Raw genomic sequence first — 20,695 nt, 5'->3', positions numbered from 1 at the left:
TGCTGCGAACATGAAGGCTGTTTGGTCTAAAGTGGAGGAATCCTACCCTCGCATCACACCCATTGGCTGTGCTGCTCATGCATTGAATCTGCTCCTCAAGGTCATCATGGCACTGAAAACAATGGATACACTACAAGAGAGCCAAGGAAATGGTTAGGTATGTGAAGGGTCATCAAGTTATAACAGCAATCTACCTCACCAAGCAAAATGAGAAGAATAAGAGCAGCACATTGAAGCTTCCCAGCAACACCCGTTGGGGTGGTGTTGTCATTATGTTTGACAGTCTCCTGGAGGGGAAGGAGTCTCCAAGAAATAGCCATATCACAGTCTGCCGATATGGACAGCCCCATCAAGAGGATCCTCCTGGATGATGTAGTTTGGGAGAGAGTGGTAAGCAGCCTGAAATGCCTGAAACCTATAGCAGTAGCCATGGCACGGATTAAGGGAGACGATGCCATCCTGTCTGATGTTCAGACTCTGCTTGCAGATGCAAGAGAAGACATCTGTACTGCCCAGCCTACTTCACTGTTGCTCGAAGCAGAGGAAACTGCAGGTCTGAAATGCATCTAAAAGCGTGAAGACTTCTGCCTGAAGCCCATACACGCCACAGCTTACATGTTGAACCCGAAGTATGCTGGCAAGAGCATCCTGTCTGGTGCAGAGATCAACAAGGCCTATGGTGTCATCACTACCATGTCTCTCCACCTTGGCCTGGATGAGGGCAAGGTTCTTGGCAGTCTGGCAAATTACACTTCCAAGCAAGGGCTTTGGGATGGAGATGCAATATGGCAGTCGTGCCAACATATCTCATCAGCCACCTGGTGGAAAGGACTTTGTGTTTCTGAGGCTCTTTCCCCTGTTGCCTCCATCATCCTCCAAATCCCACCAACATCAGCTGGCCTCAGCACAAGTAGTCCTTGTTTGGGAACACACACCAAATCACACAACAGGCTGACCAATACAAGGGTTGAAACATTCGTGGCCATCTGGGCAAATTTGTTTTGGCTTTTTGAGCCTAATAAACGAGCCATCTAGGTTGGAAAGTGACAGTGAAGATGAGGCGTGAGTCTGATTGAGGAGGAAGCCTGAGAGGAAGACAACCAAATGTTTAGTTTCTAGACTATAATTTTACAGATGTATGTTGAAAACATTTTTGGGAGATGCGATGGATCATTGGGGATCATTCAATATTCCCTTTCTTTTGATGTTCGGTGAAATCATCCCATGTGAAGAGTCAACTCATTTAATTAAACTTCAATTGGTAACTAAATTGTTTTTGTTTTTTCTATTGGAAGGATTTAATCATTTGCAATTATGTCTACTTATGATAAGGTAAAAGGTTTATGTGTCTGTCTCCATATATGGTAAATATATCCATTGCAAAAAACATCTACATTTAAGTGGTATTAATATTACTTTGCATATATTTCCGTTAACTCCCACATATTCCGTTAATTCCCACGGAAAGTTTCCACCTCTGAATATTCCCCAAAATGTGCAACCCTACTCACAACACACTGTTTCTGAAAACACTCACCCTCTTCCATACAGTTTCATAGAATTGTGGGTGCAATCAGCATTTACTCCCTGAATAGTGTACAGTGAATTATATGAACAGGCTTTAGTGTGTGTGACTGCATGCCGTACTCTATTTTGGCACAAAGTGACCCAATGGAGAGGCATCATGAACAACACAGGTAAACACATTTGTGGATGGATACCTTATCAACTATCAGAAATGACCAAATTCCCTATGGTCCCTCGGTCTGACATGTCACAGAGAATTATGACTCCACTCCCATGAAGCTCCAATAGGTCAAGTGGCTCGCATAATAAAAAATGTAAGTATATAACAGATAAGCCCTACTCTTACATAGTTTTCCTTGATGGGGACACATCTTAGGCTGCCATTGATTATGACTTCAATTCACAATCACAGCATGAGGAAGTGATTCGTAGGCATACTATTTTAGACAGATATGGTCTATAATGGTATGATGATGTAGATGTCTCATGTTAGTCTACAATGCCCTTGTTACAGATGTCTTAGACCTGTTATTATACTAATGATGAAGTTAATGGTTACATGTAAATATAGTTAGTAATAACTAAAATGCAGATTGTATTGGCAATAATCAAGTTCATAAATACATATATTGAATAACTTCATAGTTAAATATTACACATTTAGCATAATTGATGACTTTTATTTTGAAGACATTTTGGACACTGACGTTAAAATAGTACTTGGTGGCAAAGGTTTCACATCCTCTTCTATGGTGGTAACATTAGCTAGCTAGATTTACTTTCTACTGTCTCATGCGGCGCTCACTAGCTAAGGTAGCTAAGATATTGATTGGCACATGGGCCATAATGGGTATGTATACGGTATTGGTGGTAACTTGCAAGATTAGAAAACAATATTGTGTGTTTGCTAGCTAGCTTTCTAACCTAGGTGGGCGTAAAAACCAGGTCGCTAGCTAGCTATGACCAGGGTCGTAGAAGAACAAACCGTAGCTAAACGTTTTGCAACGGAACATCTAAACGAGCGTTTCTAATTGGACAAATTCGGGTCGTCGCTCCACGTTTCGGTCAGTTTTCTAGCACTTGGTGTCTAGCGAAAACGACTCGGACATCAAGGAAGTAGCTGGATATCTAGCTAGCTATTGTGCCGTTTCTAGCAAAACCTCTTGTATATCTAACGTTGGCTAGCTGTGCCTTTCGATATTTTTTATTAAGCAGTAAGACCGAAAGTTTGTGGTATATGGCCAATATACCACGGCAAAGGGCTGTTTCACACGACGCAACGCGGAGTGCCTGGATACAGCCCTTAGCCATTGTATATTGGCAATATACCACAAAACCCCCGAGGTGCCTTATTGCAATTATAAGCTGGTTTCCAAGGTAATTAGAGCAGTAAAAATACATATTTTATAATACTGTGGTATACGGTCTGATATACCACGGCTGTCAGCCAATCAGCATTCAGGGTTCCATCCACCAAGTTTATAATATGTTATTGACTAGCTCGCCAGCTATTATTATGTTATTGAGTGTCCACATGCGCATTTGGCGCAAGCTATTGTCTGCTGGGATTGTTATGAAATTTGTTATGACAATGTTATTATGACATAAAGGTAGCTAAGATGTGCATAGCTACACGTAATTGATTTAACTAGCCATCTAACAGTAACACACTGTGCTTTTCACATTATAGATTCCCCCATCCCTCTCTCCTCCCTGCGCCTTTTGGTCCCACCTCTACGACTGATGTCTGCATTTATGTGGCAGGTATCACAACAGAGGGCCATTAAGCACTATGGAAAATTAGAGGAGTTTGTGACCGTGGTAACACAAACTGTCCCAGAACTTATGACTGACAGACAGAGGACCCTCCTCATTTTGGGGCTGAGAGCAAGGGTAAGACAATTCTTTCTAATCTTTCATACAGGATCACTTCATTTGGTGAAGTGCAGATAATAGTTTTATGCAAAGTATCAGACTCCAACACCACTTTTCTTGCAGGTAACTTTGGGGCGATTTTCTGCTGAACACCCTGTCAGCCTCCAAACCCTCCTTTATTCTATAAAGTCTTCTCAACTTGCACAGGTTCAGGTTGGTAAATCAAATGTCATAGTGCAATGTCAGGATTTGAACTTTTTTTCCCCTGCTGGACACTTAAATGAGAATTAACACCCTGATAATTCAGCCACATTTAAATCAAGACTTTAAGTGTGTTGGTATGGACAGTTGTGTTCCATTTGTCACCCCCTTTAACAACAAGTCTAAAAATGACCGTCCGGTTTCAGTGTGTTTTTCACATTGTTTTACAGTCCTATGATGCAGGCATGGAATCACCTGAAGCTAACTTCGCCAAGCTCACCCAAAGCTTGATTACAGACCCAGTTGAGCGTGAACACTTCGTTCAAGTAAGTAGCTGTTCATGTCAAGCTTGTCTTGAACCTGTTTTAGCTTAGCATTTTCTTTAGCCTGACTCAACCTAATAATAATTTATTTTGCTTATATAGCACTTCTCATTACAAAATGGAATCTCAAAACGCTTCAAAAGCAAAACAAACCGGCACAGCAAATAATCAAAATGGAAAGTGAATGGTGTCTAGTCTGCTTCAGATAGTTGAGGCAGTTTGGAAAGGCAGTCTTTGCCATATGGTTTGACTGGATCGATGGTACAGTCAGGGAGAAGCTAGTAATAATGTCCTTGAAAAATTGCATTTTGTTGTATGATAAGTCATAACTAGTAGACTCTGGCAAGAGAGAAGAAAAGACTTGGCACCCAAAGTAGGATCATGCAGGGTCTCCCAACCAATCATTTAGTAGGCTAACCGTTTTCCTTTTGCATTATCTCACCGACTCTCCATCTTTTCAGGTGGTGTTCCTTGAGGAATTCAGACCTGATTTTGACAAAGCGCTTCAGGAACTGGTCTGTGACTTCCTCACTAGATTGGAAGAGCTGCTTACACTACCAGACTTTAAGCAGGTGCAGAATCACTTTCGTAAAATTTGTCTTGAGACAACAGCATTCAAATGAATAACTGTAGTAGGCCTGGAATCTATTTTGTCATTTTATTTGTGTCCTTCTTTTCCCTAGACTGCATTGTTGCTGAGTGCTGGCTCCTCTGGCCTGGATGAATGCCTGCAGTCTTTCTCTCACTCAGAAGATCTCCAGTTTCTGCTCCAGAATTACAAACAATGCAGAACATTGTACACAAACAGTAAGTTCATCTGAGGATCAATCCATCAAATGTATTTATAAAGCCCTTCTTACATCAGCTGATGTCACAAAGTGCTGTACAGAAACCCAGCCTAAAGCCCCAAACAGCAAGCAATGCAGGTGTAGAAGCACGATGGCTACAAAAAACTCCCTAGAAAGGCCAGAACCTAGGAAGAAACCTAGAGGGGAACCAGGCTATGAGGGGTGGCCAGTCCTCTTCTGGCTATGCTGGTTGGAGATTATAGCAGAACATGGCCAAGTTGTTCAAATGTTCATAGATGACCAGCAGGGTCAAATAATAATAATCACAGTGGTTGTAGAGGGTGCAACAGGTCAGCACCTCAGGAGTAAATGTCAGTTGGCTTTTCATAGCCGATCATTCAAAGTATCTCTGCCGCTCCTGCTGTGTCTAGAGAGTTGAAAGCAGCAGGTCTGGGACAGGTAGCACGTCCTGTGAACAGGTCAGGGTTCCATAGCCGCAGGCAGAACAGTTGAAACTGAAGCAGCAGCACGACCAGATGGACTGGGGACAGCAAGGAGTAATCAGGCCAGGTTGTCCTAGGACTCAGGTCCTCAGAGAGAGAGAGAGAGAGAGAAAGAAAGAAGGAAAGAGAGAGAATTAGAGAGCATACTTAAATTCACACAGGACACCGGATAAGACCGTAGAAATACTCCAGATATAACAGACTGACCCTAGCCCCCTGACACATAAACTACTGCAGCATAAATACTGGAGGCTGAGACCGGAGGGGTCGGGAGACACTGACAATACCCCCAGACAGAGCCAAACAGGCAGGATATAACCCCACCCACTTTGCCAAAGCCCACAGCCCCCACACCACTAAAGGCATACCTTCAACCACCAACTTACCATCTTGAGACAAGGCCGGGTATTGCCCACAAAGATCTCCCCCACAGCACAAACCCAAGGGGGGGGGGGCAACCCAGACAGGAAGATCATGTCAGTGACTCAACCCACTCAAGTGATGCACCCCTCCTAGGGACGGCATGGAAGAGCACCAGTAAGCCAGTGACACAGCCCCTGTAATAGGGTTAGAGGCAGAGAATCCCAGTGGAGAGAGGGGAACCGGCCAGGCAGAGACAGCAAGGGCGGCTCATTGCTCCAGTGCCTTTCCGCTCACCTTCACACTCCTGGGCCAGACTACACTCAATCATAGGACCTACTGAAGAGATGAGTCTTCAATAAAGACTTAAAGGTCGAGACTGAGTCGGCATCTCTCACATGGATTCCATAAAAGAATTCTGATTTATGTGCAGGAACTTCCTCTCACCATGTTCCTTACCTTTCTTGTTCATTTTGAATGGATTAGCCAAATAATAAACAATTTGACAGATTAAAATGTAAATTAGGGATATTCAGAACAGCCTGGCAGATATAATTTATTTTTAACGTATTTGTTTTTCTGTGCAGTTTCCTCCTCTGACATTCCTCAGGAATCAGATATTGAATCCGATGCCTTCCCTGACCAGTTAAACCGTACCAATCTGGACACTGGTGTGGCTATGAGGACAGCACATTTAGTGGCAATGGGGAGCACAAGAGATATCATAGGCTGCGATGAAACCTGTGATGAAGCGAATGAAGATGACATAGATGTAGAGGACGAGTCAGCACAGAAAAGGTACAGTGCCTTCAGAATGTATTCACACCCCTTGGCTTTTTCCAAATGTTGTTGTGTTACATCAAACAACTTTACCACTTGACTTAGTAATGGTCATCAATTTGCATTTCTGTTTTGTGCCTTTCACAGGGCTGGTTCTGGTCTTTCTCCAACCAGTGTCATGCAAAGTGGTGATACAGGTGAGATCTCACAAACTTTTAGTCAAGTACATTTACCCTTTGGAAAGCTGCAGCTGACCATTGTGGGGCAATGGAAGGGGAAACGTCAATGTTTTATTCATTTTTCCACAGACCCAGTTGCAGGGGTGTCGTTTCAGGTGTTGACTCCCCTGTCTTCAGCTTCAAATGAGTGTGCCCCATCTACTTCCAGTTCATCACACATGAACATTTTCCACCAGTGTCCCCAGTGTGGGAAGTGCTTTAATTATCAGTCTCAACTTGTCCAACACCAGCAAATTCACTGTGGGGATAATCCATACAAGTGTTCCAACTGCGGGAATAGATTCAAATTCTTTACAAGTCTGTCAAACCATAAGAGGATGCAATGTGTGGGCACTGCCTTTAGCTGTTCCAAGTGCTGGAGAGAGTTTGGTTCTCTGCGTGAGAAATTGAGACACCAGTGTCCACACAACGAATCCATGTCCATCTGTCCACAGAGCGGGAAGAGTTTTAAGACATCACCACAATATCCATTCCAGTGTCGTCACTGTGCAAGGAGCTTTCCCGAATCGAATCAACTGGACACCCACGAAAAAAGTCACAGTGTTGTCCAAACGCTTGACTGTCACAAATGTGGAATTACCTTCAGCAACTTGCCCAGTCTAGTGCACCATGTGGAAGCCCACAAGAGGTCGGATCTGAGGCCATCGTCACACCTTCCAAAGAAGAAAGGATTGCAACTTCCGAGAACACACCATTGCCACCAATGTGGAAAGTCCTTTGTAACAAACCGTCGCCTCAAGGATCACATGCGCACTCATATGAATTATCGTCCCTTTTCCTGCTCCTACTGTGGGAAATGTTTCACTCAGAAAGGTAATCTCACTGTGCACATAAGGCTCCACACAGGGGAGAGACCGTACATGTGCTCTGTGTGTGGGAAGGCGTTTCCATCAGGAGGGGATCTGCAGGTACACCAGCGCTTTCACACTGGGGAGAGACCTTACCATTGCAAAGAGTGTGACAAACGTTTTTTTAAGTCGAGCCATTTAGTGGTCCACATGCGTGGGCATAGGGGAGAGCGTCCCTACACTTGTAATGAATGTGGGAGGGGTTTTATCCGGAGAACTTGCTTAAAAAAACATTTGCTAGTTCATTCAGGGGAGAGGCCATATTCATGTCTTCGTTGCCCGAATACTTACAAACGCAGTTCACACCTGAACTATCACATGAAGAAAAATCATTGAAAGATGTAGTGTATTTACAATCTGTTTTTTTTTGTAGAGCTTTTGTAATAGTGGCATTAGTGGAGATGCAGGAAGTACACCCAGTACCAAACTAATTTATCATATCCTCAACACTTTAAAGCCTTGTTTCCCAGTTGAAGGGGAAGTTCAGTAATTTACAGCTTGATGATTCCTCATCCTTTAAGTAGTCTATGGGCCAGGAGACACTAATCTGTGCTTCAGTTTTCTTTAAACAGACACTACAAACTAACAAGCTAACGTGAGCCTCCACTAGCTGATAATCAATGGAAGTGATATGGGGCATCCATGAAATGTTTTTAAAAAAAATAGTTTTTTAAATTGCTAAATTACCTTTTGCTAATGTAAAACCAAATATTGGATTTATCTCAGTTGATTTGGCTTTTACATTTAGAACAATTGCATAATTGACCCCATCACTCCCTTTGATTTATAGTTATAGGTGTCTAAAATTAGCTTAAGTTTGTAGTGGCTGCTTAAAGAAAACTGAACAATAGATTACAGGTTTTCCTGGCCCATTGACTACTTTCAAGGTGATGAACCATCTAACAATAAGTTGTTAAATAGTGAACTTGCCCTTTTTAAAAATCACTGCATAATAGTTGAGGATGCAAATATGTACATAAGCCACTGGTTGAGGCTGTTCCATCTGTTTGTTTACGTAATGTTATATGGAGTTTTGGTGAAACTGTTTAAATGTTCAGCACCTTGATTTATTTCCATGGTGATATAGTGATTTATTGTTCTGTTGAATGCAGTATAATCGGCAGAATCTACTCTTCTGTAATTTAGTTATGCATTAATATATCAATAAACATATCCATCTAAAAATGCCAACCGTTTAGCCTTTGTGTAAATGTTGTGTCATTCCAAAACATTAAAGTAGATGAATGATTGAGTCAAGCATTTTTATTATCATTACATGCTGGTGTGCTCACATCTGGCACTGGCTTACAGGGTTATCGTACAGGTGACTGTTCAGAACTGGGACGTGACTGCCCTAGATGTCCTGGGTGGACCAGAGGGCCCCCGATTGGGCCTCGTGCAATCAAACAAGCCAAAGCTCAGAAGGACGGGTAAACTGCCAACATACAGGAAACACTTGAGTAAATGAGGGATACAAAGTCAATTGAAAGATGTTGCTTCCACACAGGTGTGGTTCCCGAATTAATTAAGCAATTCACATCCCATCATGCTTAGCGTCATGTATAAAAATTCCCAGTTGCCCATTATTTTGGCTACAATGGCTAGAAGAGATCTGTGACTTTGAAACAAGGATTTCAAAGAAGCATATGGGGTTTAAAGGGTGTGTCTCACCAGATCTCAACACAATTGAACACTGAGACAGGGTTTATCACACCAGCAACAAAAACCCAAATTGTGGAATTTCTTGAGCAAGAATGGTGTCACATTCTTCCAATAGAGTTCCAGACACTTGTAGAATCTATGGCAAGGGTCATTGAAGCTGTGCCGGCAGGCCTAAAGCCCTATTAAGACTCTATGTTCGTTTTAGGAAGTTTCCTCTATCTTCCTTTGCTTCTATCAGTAACATGTTCTCACTTTGCAGTGGGTAAAACATGAGCTGAAACAGATATCTTTATCACCCCATCCAGAAACATGATTCCATCAGCACAGTTCACATAGGCTGTGTAGGCACAGGCAGCCCAATTCTGATCTTTTTTCCCACTAATTGGTCTTTTGACCAATCACCAATCTTTTTCAGAGCTGATCTGATTGGTCAAAAGACTCATTTGTGAAAAAAATATTAATTTGTCTGCCTGTGTAAATGCAGACATACAGGTTTCACAGGGTTCTTCAAGTTGTTTACTACAGCGGAAGTGTTTTTTTGACAGTTTACCCACCTTTGAGGGAAAAGTCATTGAAATTATAGGGTGTTACTTTTTTCACAGTGACCGGCGATCAAGGTTTACCCATCTATTTGTTTTACCACTACATTACATGCAGATGAGCTTCAAGTTGGGACTGAGTCCTCCAGCTGGGGGGTAGTGTCTCATCCAGACCTGACACTATGGACCTCAGGACCAGTTTCCTAGAATGGTGATATCTTCTGTGTGGATAAAATAAATACAATTCTTCTTCACGATGTTAAAGTAATGCTGGTGATTGTATTGAACACCCAGAAAGGTATGAGATACATCGCTAGGACCGTGCCCCAGGACTACCTGACATGATGACTCCTTGCCGTCCCCAGTCCACCTGACTGTGCTGCTGCTCCAGTTTCAACTGTTCTGCCTTATTATTATTCGACCATGCTGGTCATTTATGAACATTTGAACATCTTGGCCATGTTCTGTTATAATCTCCACCCGGCACAGCCAGAAGAGGACTGGCCACCCCACATAGCCTGGTTCCTCTCTAGGTTTCTTCCTAGGTTTTGGCCTTTCTAGAGAGTTGTTCCTAGCCACCGTGCTTCTACACCTGCATTGTTTGCTGTTTAGGGTTTTAGGCTGGGTTTCTGTACAGCACTTTGAGATATCAGCTGATGTACGAAGGGCTATATAAATACATTTGATTTGATCGCTACTCTGCTACAGAATGTTTGTCATTTGTTATTCCTGACGTTCTTCGCTGTGTGTCAATCTTGCAAATGGTTTCATTGAAGTGATTTCAGCAAGTGAAACAATATTTTTTATTTAATTTTTTTACCAGACAAGTCAGTTAAGAACACATTTTTTTTTTCAATGACGGCCTAGGAACAGTGGGTTAACTGCCTGTTCAGGTGCAGAACGACAGATTTGTACCTTGTCAGCTCGGGGATTTGAACTTGCAACCTTTCGGTTACTAGTCCAACGCTCTAACCACTAGGCTACCTAGTGGTTCAAATTCAAAAGGCACTCGCACATCTGAGCTAACATTTTTGCAGGTGCATGGTAACAGTTGAATAAAATGAGAAAAAATAAGAAACCCGAACGCTGCAAAGTTTGGCAACTGAAAGTGGCCCTGCAGGCACATGACCATAATTACACCAAATATTGTCTTCTCAGTTTTTGTATTGGTTTTTATGCTGACATTTGTTACATTCAAAATAAACTGACTCAAACCACAAACTTCCAGGGAGAAGCAGGCCCAAACGTCCAGGGAGAAGCAGGCCCAAACGTCCAGGGAGAAGCAGGCCCAAACGTCCAGGGAGAAGCAGGCCCAAACGTCCAGGGAGAAGCAGGCCCAAACGTCCAGAGAGAAGCAGGCCCAAACGTCCAGAGAGAAGCAGGCCCAAACGTCCAGAGAGAAGCAGGCCCAAACGTCCAGAGAGAAGCAGGCCCAAACGTCCAGAGAGAAGCAGGCCCAAACGTCCAGAGAGAAGCAGGCCCAAACGTCCAGAGAGAAGCAGGCCCAAACGTCCAGAGAGAAGCAGGCCCAAACGTCCAGAGAGAAGCAGGCCCAAACGTCCAGAGAGAAGCAGGCCCAAACGTCCAGAGAGAAGCAGGCCCAAACGTCCAGAGAGAAGCAGGCCCAAACGTCCAGAGAGAAGCAGGCCCAAACGTCCAGAGAGAAGCAGGCCCAAGCTTGAAAGTATCAAAAAATGGCTCATTTATATGACACATACTATAACCTGAAAGAGGTTATTTTATATTTTGAAATGTTTATTTTCCATCCATGTTGGCAGTAATGTACACAAACTACAGTTTCACAAAAAGGCATGGTGAGCATGGTTTTCAGTTATACATTGATGTTATTCAGCATAACACACTGACAGACAGTGGAACAGCAATCCATGGTAACGCTTTTCAGAAAGAAACCAAAACAGGAAAACACACCGGACACTCTCAAGTGTGTGTTTGTAGGTGTCTCTTCAAGTGTGTGAGACGGGTGTAACTTTTTACACAGTGATGGCATGGGTATGGCCTCTCTCCTGTATGGGTGAATTGATGTTTAGTTAAGACAGAGCTCTGCGCAAAACTCTTTCCACACTCAGGGCAGGTGTAGGGGCGCTCTCCTGTGTGACTGCGTATGTGAACCGTCAAATGACTTGACACTGTGAAGGCCTTTCCACAAACTGTGCACCTGTAAGGTTTCTCTTTGGTGTGAGAGCGCTCATGCTTCTGCAGGTCACCGACTGAGCAAAACCCTTTCTTGCACCGAGAGCAGATGTGAGGTCTCTCCCCCGTGTGAATCCTTGTGTGCACAGTAAGATTAGCCAACTGAGAGAAACACTTCCCACAGTAAGAGCAGCTGTATGGACGCTCGCCCGTGTGAGTCCGCATGTGTGAAGTCAACTGACTTTTGGAGATATACTGCTTATTACAACGAGGACATGTGTGGGGTTTCTCCCCCGTGTGTGTCCGTTGGTGGAGTACAAGTGTGGCTAAGGCACCAAAGCACTTTCCACATGCATCACACTGATGGGGTTTGTCCACTGCATGAGTTTTTTGGTGGATCTTCAGCTCAACTGACCCAAAGAATTTGTCTTCACAGTGTCGACAGTTGAAGAGAGGTTCACGAGAGTGAGTTTGCTGGTGACTCTTTAGTTCGGAGCGGGAACTGCAACTCCGTCCGCAATCCGTACAGTTGAGCTGTGCCCTATGTGTCCTCTTATGTTGGAGCCGTTCACTTAAAGAGCCAAATGTTTTCCCACACTTGGAACAAGCATACCCCCCCTCCACTGAATGGGTCCTGTTGTGCCTGGTTAGGCTTGACAGGAACTTGAAACGTTTTTCACAGAGAGAGCAGTTGAACGACGGCGTCACACTATGTGTTTGCTGGTGCTTTCGCAAATCAGAAGTCGTCTGGCAACTCTTTCCACACAACAGACATTTGAGGGACTTGTGAGTAGATAAGTGTTTGAACCGCTCGCGGAGAGATCTGAAACTCTCTCCGCACTTGGGGCAATCGAAGGTCGCGTCTAGACAGTGTTTTTGGTGGTGTTTTGAAAGCCCAGTTGAATTACTGAAAGTCTTTCCGCACTGGGTGCATTTGTAGGGTCGATCTCCAGTGTGAATTCGCTGATGCTGAACCAGTTGAGATGGATAGATAAAACACCTTCCACACTGGGAGCACTTGTTGGCAATACGCCGTGCAGTGGACAATGCTTTTGATAGGGTCTCCGAGGATGGCGATACGTCACTAGGTGGTGGTTGAGCGCAGCTAGACAGCCGAGTAGACTCCCCTGAAGCAGGTTCTGTGGAGAATAAAGCAATAAAATAAATGCCATTGTCTTTGCACAACTATGGAATCCTTGGGGCCCCGTTTACAAGTAAGTTTCAAAAGTCTTACCGTTGTTTTCCTCTTCTGTGTCATCATGGTCTGTAGAAAATGGTCTTGATTCTTCAGCACCAGTCCTGTTAGGGGAGGATCCACAGCGCATGTTCAGTTAAATACTAATGCACCACAGTATTAGATAACAGTAGTTTAATATAATGGATTCAAATGTAAAGATGCATGGTGTTGATGGTGTATGTCAAACAAACCTAACCTAACATTTTCCAAAAAGATAGAACTGCCAAAGGGGGTGGAGTTGCAATCTACTGCAGAGATAGCCTGCAGAGTTCTGTCATACTATCCAGGTCTGTGTCCAAACAATTCGAGCTTCTTCTTTTAAAAATCCACCTTTTCAGAAACACGTCTCTCACCGTTGCCGCTTGTTATAGACCCCCTTCAGCCCCCAGCTGTGCCCCCGACACCATATGTGAATTGATTGCCCCCCATCTATCTTCAGAATTCGTACTGTTAGGTGACCTAAACTAGGACTTGCTTAACACCCCGGCCGTCCTACAATCTAAGCTTGATGCCCTCAATCTCACACAAATTATCAAGGAACCTAACAGGTACAACCCAACATCCGTAACCATAGGGCACCCTCTTAGAGATCATCCTGACCAACTTGCCCTCTAAATACACCTCTGCTGTCTTCATTGAGGATCTCAGCGATCATTGCTTCATTGCCTGCGTGCGTAATGGGTCCGCGGTCAAACGACCACCCCTTATCACTGTCAAACACTCCCTAAAACAATTCAAGCAGGCCTTTCTAACCGACCCGGCCCGGGTATCCTGGAAGGATATTGACCTCATCCCGTCAGTAGAGGATGCCTGGTTGCTCGTCAAAAGTGATTCCCGCTCCATCTTAAATAACCATGCCCCATTCAGAAAATGTATAACTAAGAACAGATATAGCCCTCGGTTCACCCCAGACTTGACTTCCCTTGACCAGCACAAAAACATTCTCCATCACGCAAATCCAAACAGCTGATGTTCTGAAAGAGCTGCAAAATCTGGATCCCTTCAAATCAGCTGGGCTAGACAATCTGGAACCTCTTTCTAAAATCAACCGCAAAAATGGTTGCAACCCCTGTTACTAGCCTATTCAATCTCTCGTATCATCTGAGATCCCCAAAGATTGGAAAGCTGCCGCGGTCATCCCCTCTTCAAAGGTAGAGACAGACCCAAACCGTTATAGACCTATATCCATCCTGCCCTGCCTTTCTAAAATCTTCGAAAGCCAAGTTAATAAACAGATCACCGACCATTTTGAATCCCACCGTACCTTCTCCACTATGCAATCTAGTTTCCGAGCTGGTCATGGGGTGCACCTCAGCCACGCTCAAGGTTCTAAACGATATCATAACCGCCATCGATAAAAGACAGTACTGTGCAGCCATCTTCATCGACCTGGCCAAGACTTTCGACTCTGTCAATCACCGCATTCTTGGATCAAGTCTATCACAGTGCCATCCGTTTTATCACCAAAGCCTCATTTCTTACCCACCACTGCAACCTCTATGCTCTCGTTGGCTGGCCTTCACTACATATCCGTCGCCAAACCCACTGGCTCCAGGTCATCTATAAGTCTTTTCTAGGTAAAACCCTGCCTTATCTCATCTCACTGGTCACCATAGCAACATCCACCCGTTGCACGAGCTCCAGTAGGTATATTGCACTGGTCATCCCCAACGCCAACACTTCCTTTGGCAGCCTTTCCTTCCAGTTCTCTGCTGCCAATGATTGGAACGAATTGCAAATATCTCTGAAGCTGGAGTCTTATATCTCCCTCTCGAACTTTAAGCATCAGCTGTCAGAGCAGCTTACCGATCACAGTACCTGTACACAGCCAATCCGTAAATAGCACACCCAACTACCTCATCCCCATATTATTACTTACCTTCTTGCTCCCCGGTATCTCTACTTGCACATCATCATCTGCACATCTATCACTCCAGTATTAATGCTAAATTCTATTTATTTTTGCCTCTATGGCCTATGTATTGCCTACCTCCCTACTCTTCTACATTTGCACACACTGTACATAGATCTTTCTATTTTTATTTTATTTTGTGTTATTGACTGTACGTTTGTTCATGTGTAACTCTGTGTTGTTGTTTTGTCACACTGCTATGCTTTATCTTGGCCAGGTCGCAGTTGTAACTGAGAACTTGTTCTCAACTGGCCTACCTGGTTAAATAAAGAAATACATATAAATAAATAAATAAAAAACCTAATTCACAAGCACAATTCCAACACACTTTGCTCTTACGTTTCCTGTGAGGATTCAAGCAGAGGTGTATCAGAGTTCACACTGGACTCAGCCATCCTCCCTTCTGGGCTCTTTCTAGATCTCTTGGAGGAATTGACTCTGTGGTCCCCTTTGATTTTGAGTGCAAGTTGGGCGGGAAATATGGAGGGTTTTTGAGCCACACTGGAGGTGACCATTGGAGAGTTGGCTGCGAGGTCTGGTGCTCCAGCAGCGCACAGGTCCCCAACAGCCCCTTCACATCTCCTCTGGTCCTTTGCTTCGGAAATAACCCTTCCCACAGCACTTGTGTTTTCATTCTCCTCCTCCACACCTCTGTCTGTGCATTCATCATCATCGCTACCCATGGTAGACACTCGGTCTTCTTTAATGTTCTGGTTTCCATCTAAACATGCTCTTGATTCTGCCTGTTGATAATCTCTGCTGTCTGACAAAGTTTCCATCTCTCTGCTTACATGGGTAGAGCCTTCCAAGTTAAGCAAGACATCTAATTTGCTGTCAAAGGTATATGCCACTCCCACTGTGGTAGGGAGGGACAGTGAAGCGAGGATGCAGTCTTCTGCCGAGGAGGGAAATGCTGATAGACACAAGAGTAGAGGACAGTAAAGTAAAAAGTCAGTATGTCAGAAAAGTTAACATGTGGCCTGTCACAATGTGTTTCTTGTGATAAAGGAGCTTAGATTATCACGTTTGTCTAACTTTCCACAGCATGTGTGGTGCTGAAGCAGGTATTGCAGGTCCTCTGTGTGAGAAAGAGACTGCAGACACTCATCCAAGGCAGAGGGTACAGCGCTGAGCCAGGATGCAGTCTATGAAGACAGTACCCCCGAAAATGAGAGTAACAAAAGCATAGATATCCTTTTACATCTCAAACATCACTCTCAATGTGTTAAATGCAACATTTTAAAGATGATGATATAACAACAAACATAGAGCCAAAATGGAGCTCATAAAGACTGCATTGAATATCAGGGATATTTACATCTCCCTTGGTTTTCTCTCTACCTGCTTACGGTCTGGCACTGGTAGCAGATCTTCTAGTCTGGAGAGGAACTGAGAAACAAGTGCTTGCAAAGCTCTGTCAAAATCACAGCCATACACCACAGGGAAATCTGCCTGAGAGGGAGACAGAGAGAGCAAGTGAAAGGAGTCACACAATTTGTATGACAGACAAGTACGTCCGCAAACCATGGATAGATAATATTGATGTTGCTGCCCTTGGCACAGTTGCTATAGCAGAAGGGCAGACTGACCATTCGTCAAAGATTAACTATAAACTTTTTTAAATAATTCAACTGGTTAATAATGTCTGCTATTCAGTGACAAAAATGTTGTTATTCACAATTAAGATTTAAGCCATACCTTGAAGAATTGGATCCTCTCGACTGGGTCTTCAAGAAGGTTTTTGGTGAGCTTGAGGAAGTTCTCTTCCAACTCATGCATCTGTGCATCATTATTCTGTAACATAAACCCAACACAATGATACAAAAAGCAGGGCAACCAGAAAATGTGATATATTTTACCCTATATACAGAAAAGTGCAAGAACATACCATACCAACTCACCTGTGAAAGACCACAGGATGAGAATCTGTCAAGATGGATCTTAATTTTGTTGAGGTCTTCTGGATGCTCACCTTGAAACAGCTGAAGAGTTACCTGAAAAATATTAACTGTATCCTTGGCCGTGTCTACACTTGAAGTAGGAAGTTTACATACACTAAGGTTGGTGTCATTAAAACTAGTTTTTCAACCACTCCACAAATTTCTTGTTAACAAACTATAATTTTGGCAAGTCAGTTAAGACATCTACTCTGTGCATGACAAAAGTAATTTTTCCAAAAATTGTTTACAGATTATTTCACTTATAACTCACTATATCACAATTCCAGTGGGTCAGACGTTTACATACACTAAGTTGACCGTGCCTTTAAACAGCTTGGAAAATTTCAGAAAATGATGTCATGGCTTTAGAAGCTTCCGATAGGATAATTGACATAATTTGAGTCAATTGGACGTGCACCTGTGGATGTACTTCAAGGCCTACCTTCAAACTCAGTGCCTCATTGCTTGACATCATGGGAAAATCAAAAGAAACCAAGACCTCAGAAAAATAATTGTAGACCTCCACAAGTCTGGTTCATCCTTGGGAGCAATTTCCAAATGCCTGAAGGTACCACATTTATCTATACAAACAATAGTGCGCAAGTATAAACTCCATGGGACCACGCAGCAGTCATACCGCTCAGGAAGGAGATGCGTTCTGTCTCCTAGAGATTAACATACTTTGGTGTGAAAAGTGCAAATCAACCCCAGAACAGCAGCAAAGGACCTTGTGAAGGTGCTGGAGGAAACAGGTGCTATATCTACAGTAAAACAAGTCCTATATCAACATAACCTGAAAGGCCGCTCAGCAAGGAAAAAGCTATTGCTCCAAAACCGGCATAAAAAAAACAGACTATGGTTAACAACTCCACATATGGAGAAAGATTGTACTTTTTGGAGAAATGTCCTCTGGTCTGATGAAAAAAAAATAGAACTGTTTGGAGGAAAAATTGGGAGGCTTGCAAGCCGAAGAACACCATCTCAATAGTGAAGCACGGGGGTGGCAGCATTGTGTTGTGGGGGTGCTTTGCTGCAGGAGGGACTGGTGCACTTCACAAAATAGATGGCATCATGAGGATGGAAAATTATGTGGATATATTGAAGCAACATCAGTCAGGAAGTTAAAGCTTGGTCGCATTATTTTGAAAAATAATGCCCTTTTTTTGGCTAGAGTTATTTGCAATCCCTTCAACTTTGCTTGGCTAGCTACAGAGGTTAGCTGGCTAGTAAGCTACAGTAGTTAACTACTGAAATCAAGTTGTTGTCGTGTTATCATATTTAGCTTATTCCACCGTTTGCAGAATGCATACTGGCATTTGAATATGGCGCAGGAAAAGGGAATTGGGACACATTTAAATGTAGGTGTAGACGCATGATGTGTTCGGATTTCCATGATCAGAATACAAAAACAGCATTAACTGTCAAGTCTACACGGCCTAGCCCTTGATCATGACTCTGTTCCATTATTTTTTATTGATTTAACCTTTATTAATTGAACTTTTAGTACATTACACATAAGAGTCATTGGATGAAGGTGTCTTCTGTACAGAGTTTTGTTAAGAGCCCCTATGCTCAATCTGAACATTAACACGCATCGCTTGCGGTACGGTTTTGGAAACATAAGGACCTTCTTTCATATTAGTGAGAAATAATAATAATAAAAAAGGTTTCATTGATACACACCTTTATAGGGATAATTATGGTTCCCACACGGCCATATCTCGTTACAGCGCATGTTTACGGAAGACAGAGGGACCAATTGCGCTAATTATCTATCTAGCATACCTGTGTGTAACCGAAGAAGGCTGGCAGAATCGTGTTGAACCTGAAATATACTGTTTGCTGCAACTGTGATAAAGCCGGTTAAAACAGTGTACAGTAAGTTAACATTTTTGCATTTATGAAATTATTTTTGATGTGATATGAAAGTAAAGGGTTTTTTGTTTCTAGAACCATATCACGTAACAATTGAAATCGATTAACGTTTAGATGGTAGTATTTGGCTGTCATAGCCAATCTACCTCTGAAAAAAGCATAAGGTCCTCGGACCTTCAGGAGTAACTGTAGGCTCCTTAAGAGTACATCTGGGCTAGACACAGCCCTTCATACACCTGACACATTGTTAAACACATTACTACACCCAGGGTACGTTTCAGAATGTACTTACCCTTGCCCTTAATGCCAGAAGAAGTAATGTCCTCTGTCTGTCAGTTATAAGTTCTGGGACAGTTTGTGTAACCACTGTCACAAACTCCTCTAACTTTCCATAGTGCTTGATGGCCCTCTGATGCGCTACCTGCCACATACATGCAGACAATAGCCGTAGAGGTGGGACCAAAAGGCGCAGGGAGGAGAAAAGGAGGGGGTAATCTATTGTGTAGAGAAGGATGTACAGTAATATCAAAGACAGTACAGTATAAAGATAACTGCTTCTCCAATAGAAATCCCTGATCTTGCTTGTAGGACATGTCATGGCAACGTTGGCTAGCTAAGCTCATGCGCAGAAACAAGTCATCGTCTTACAGTGATCTCGCACCGAACTGCGAATGTCTATCAACCAAAGGTTGCTAATTCGAATCTCATCAAGGACAACTTTAGCATTTTATCAACTTTTGAACTGCTTACTACTTTTTAGCTACTTTGCAATTACTTAGTACGTTAGCTAACCTTTCCCCAAACCCTTTAACCTAACTCCTAAACTTAACCCTAACGTTAGCCACCAAGCTAGAATTCTTAACATATCATACATTTGCAAATTCGTAACATATTGTACGTTTGAAAATGTGTAACATATAATACGTTTATAATACGTAATATTGTACTTCGTAACATATCATACAAAATGGCTAATAGACGTCCACAAATGATTACATACCATACGAAACTTAACATATAATAAACGGAAGGTGTTGATTTACATACAGAATAATACGACATGCTCTGAGACCAGGTTGCAAAACTAGCTCGCTGGGGCCATAGAGACATATAGACCCCTCATATAAAAATAAACTGTGTGCTAAAATAGCTACAATGTCCACAGCAAGTTTGAAGCCATATATAACTAGGCTACCTACAGGAGGCTGTTAGCTACATACCCATAGCATCCATCGTTTGCTGTGTTATAAGTCTGCTAAATGACTGTATCAATGCTGAAAACTGTTTAAAACCGCAGTATTATTATTAGATGTTGTTCTAAAATGCATGAACAAAACAGAAAGAAAAAACGTGTCCTCGAGTATTTAGCTACTTCCGGGTGGGAACGGCCACAACATTTTCAAAATAAAAGTCCTTTTCGCTGCACGTGTTCTGATCATGAAGTAACTTACTTTACATCATTCATGAAGCTGTTTCTTTTTTCTTTTTGATGAGGTGGAAGTAACTAACAAAAACATAAACATGTTTATTGAATTGAATACCATTTAAATAAATAATGGTTTGATTAATTGACAACTAATATGATCAGTTCATTAATACCAAATTAATTCAACTGTAAATTAGATACAGGCAGAAGAAAGGCCTTAGATTTTCTTTGACAGTATTCAGTCCTTTCTCTTCAGTCTGATCCTTAGCAGCCACAGCTGTTAAAGATCACCTTCTGACAGACCTAATTAACACATCCCATCTATGGGGCAGTAGCCAGTAAGGAAAAGGGGGCCTACCAAACGTGACACAAGAAGGATTGTGGCTGAGGAGAGAAGTAAGGGAAAGAGCAAAGAAGAGGTATGTGTGTGTGGGCACATCAAACAGGCCACAGAGGAAAAGCCCTATCCCAAACACACTCCATAATCATTGATCTGTCTAGACAGAAAT

The 20,695-nt window shown here is 42.8% G+C and overlaps 2 protein-coding genes across 6 annotated transcripts; one reads left to right on the top strand and one right to left on the bottom strand.

The window, feature by feature from the left end:
• Nucleotides 1-1,906: 1,906 nt before the first annotated feature.
• Nucleotides 1,907-8,631, top strand: LOC118392600 (zinc finger protein ZFMSA12A-like). Of its 4 annotated transcripts, none has more exons than XM_052460623.1 (9): nucleotides 1,907-1,992; nucleotides 3,218-3,420; nucleotides 3,526-3,615; nucleotides 3,834-3,929; nucleotides 4,388-4,498; nucleotides 4,610-4,733; nucleotides 6,165-6,375; nucleotides 6,505-6,554; nucleotides 6,666-8,631. In XM_052460623.1, the coding sequence occupies exons 1-9, from the start codon at nucleotides 1,980-1,982 to the stop codon at nucleotides 7,778-7,780; spliced, it is 2,013 nt and encodes a 670-aa protein (XP_052316583.1). In that variant the 5' UTR covers nucleotides 1,907-1,979; the 3' UTR covers nucleotides 7,781-8,631. The 4 variants fall into 4 exon arrangements, with proteins under 4 accessions (XP_052316583.1, XP_035640547.2, XP_052316585.1 ...); XM_035784654.2 differs by lacking the exon at nucleotides 1,907-1,992 and adding an exon at nucleotides 2,235-2,377; XM_052460625.1 differs by lacking the exon at nucleotides 1,907-1,992 and adding an exon at nucleotides 2,250-2,377 and having other exon boundaries at nucleotides 3,292-3,420.
• Nucleotides 8,632-10,434: 1,803 nt separating this feature from the next.
• On the bottom strand, nucleotides 10,435-20,148 carry LOC118392530 (zinc finger and SCAN domain-containing protein 2-like). Of its 2 annotated transcripts, none has more exons than XM_035784576.2 (9): nucleotides 19,981-20,148; nucleotides 19,053-19,255; nucleotides 16,847-16,939; nucleotides 16,644-16,739; nucleotides 16,287-16,397; nucleotides 15,970-16,090; nucleotides 15,285-15,858; nucleotides 13,031-13,095; nucleotides 10,435-12,935 (listed from the first exon to the last, which is right to left on the bottom strand). In XM_035784576.2, exons 1-9 carry the CDS (start codon nucleotides 19,991-19,993, stop codon nucleotides 11,584-11,586), a joined length of 2,628 nt encoding a protein of 875 aa, XP_035640469.1. In that variant the 5' UTR covers nucleotides 19,994-20,148; the 3' UTR covers nucleotides 10,435-11,583. The 2 variants fall into 2 exon arrangements, with proteins under 2 accessions (XP_035640469.1, XP_035640470.1); XM_035784577.2 differs by having other exon boundaries at nucleotides 19,053-19,181; nucleotides 19,981-20,141.
• Between the last annotated feature and the right edge of the window lie 547 nt (nucleotides 20,149-20,695).

The sequence above is a fragment of the Oncorhynchus keta genome, chromosome 13, assembly GCF_023373465.1.
Source record: "Oncorhynchus keta strain PuntledgeMale-10-30-2019 chromosome 13, Oket_V2, whole genome shotgun sequence".
NCBI classification, from domain to species: Eukaryota; Metazoa; Chordata; class Actinopteri; order Salmoniformes; family Salmonidae; genus Oncorhynchus; species Oncorhynchus keta.
The sequence above is the reverse complement of the archived record's forward strand: the minus strand, read 5'-3'. Positions and strand labels throughout refer to the sequence as shown.

Bases quoted from the DNA above. Each gene is read 5' to 3' on its own strand.
- LOC118392600 (XM_035784654.2), top strand. From the start codon at position 2,320: ATGCGGCGCTCACTAGCTAAGGTAGCTAAGATATTGATTGGCACATGG. The intron at 3,421-3,525 runs GTAAGACAATTC...CTTTTCTTGCAG, and splicing joins TTTTGGGGCTGAGAGCAAGG to GTAACTTTGGGGCGATTTTC. The intron at 4,734-6,164 runs GTAAGTTCATCT...TTTTCTGTGCAG, and splicing joins CAGAACATTGTACACAAACA to TTTCCTCCTCTGACATTCCT.
- LOC118392530 (XM_035784576.2), bottom strand. The intron at 16,740-16,846 runs GTGAGTTGGTAT...TTTATGTTACAG, and splicing joins CATCCTGTGGTCTTTCACAG to AATAATGATGCACAGATGCA. The intron at 15,859-15,969 runs GTGATAATCTAA...TGTGTCTATCAG, and splicing joins CTGTGGAAAGTTAGACAAAC to CATTTCCCTCCTCGGCAGAA.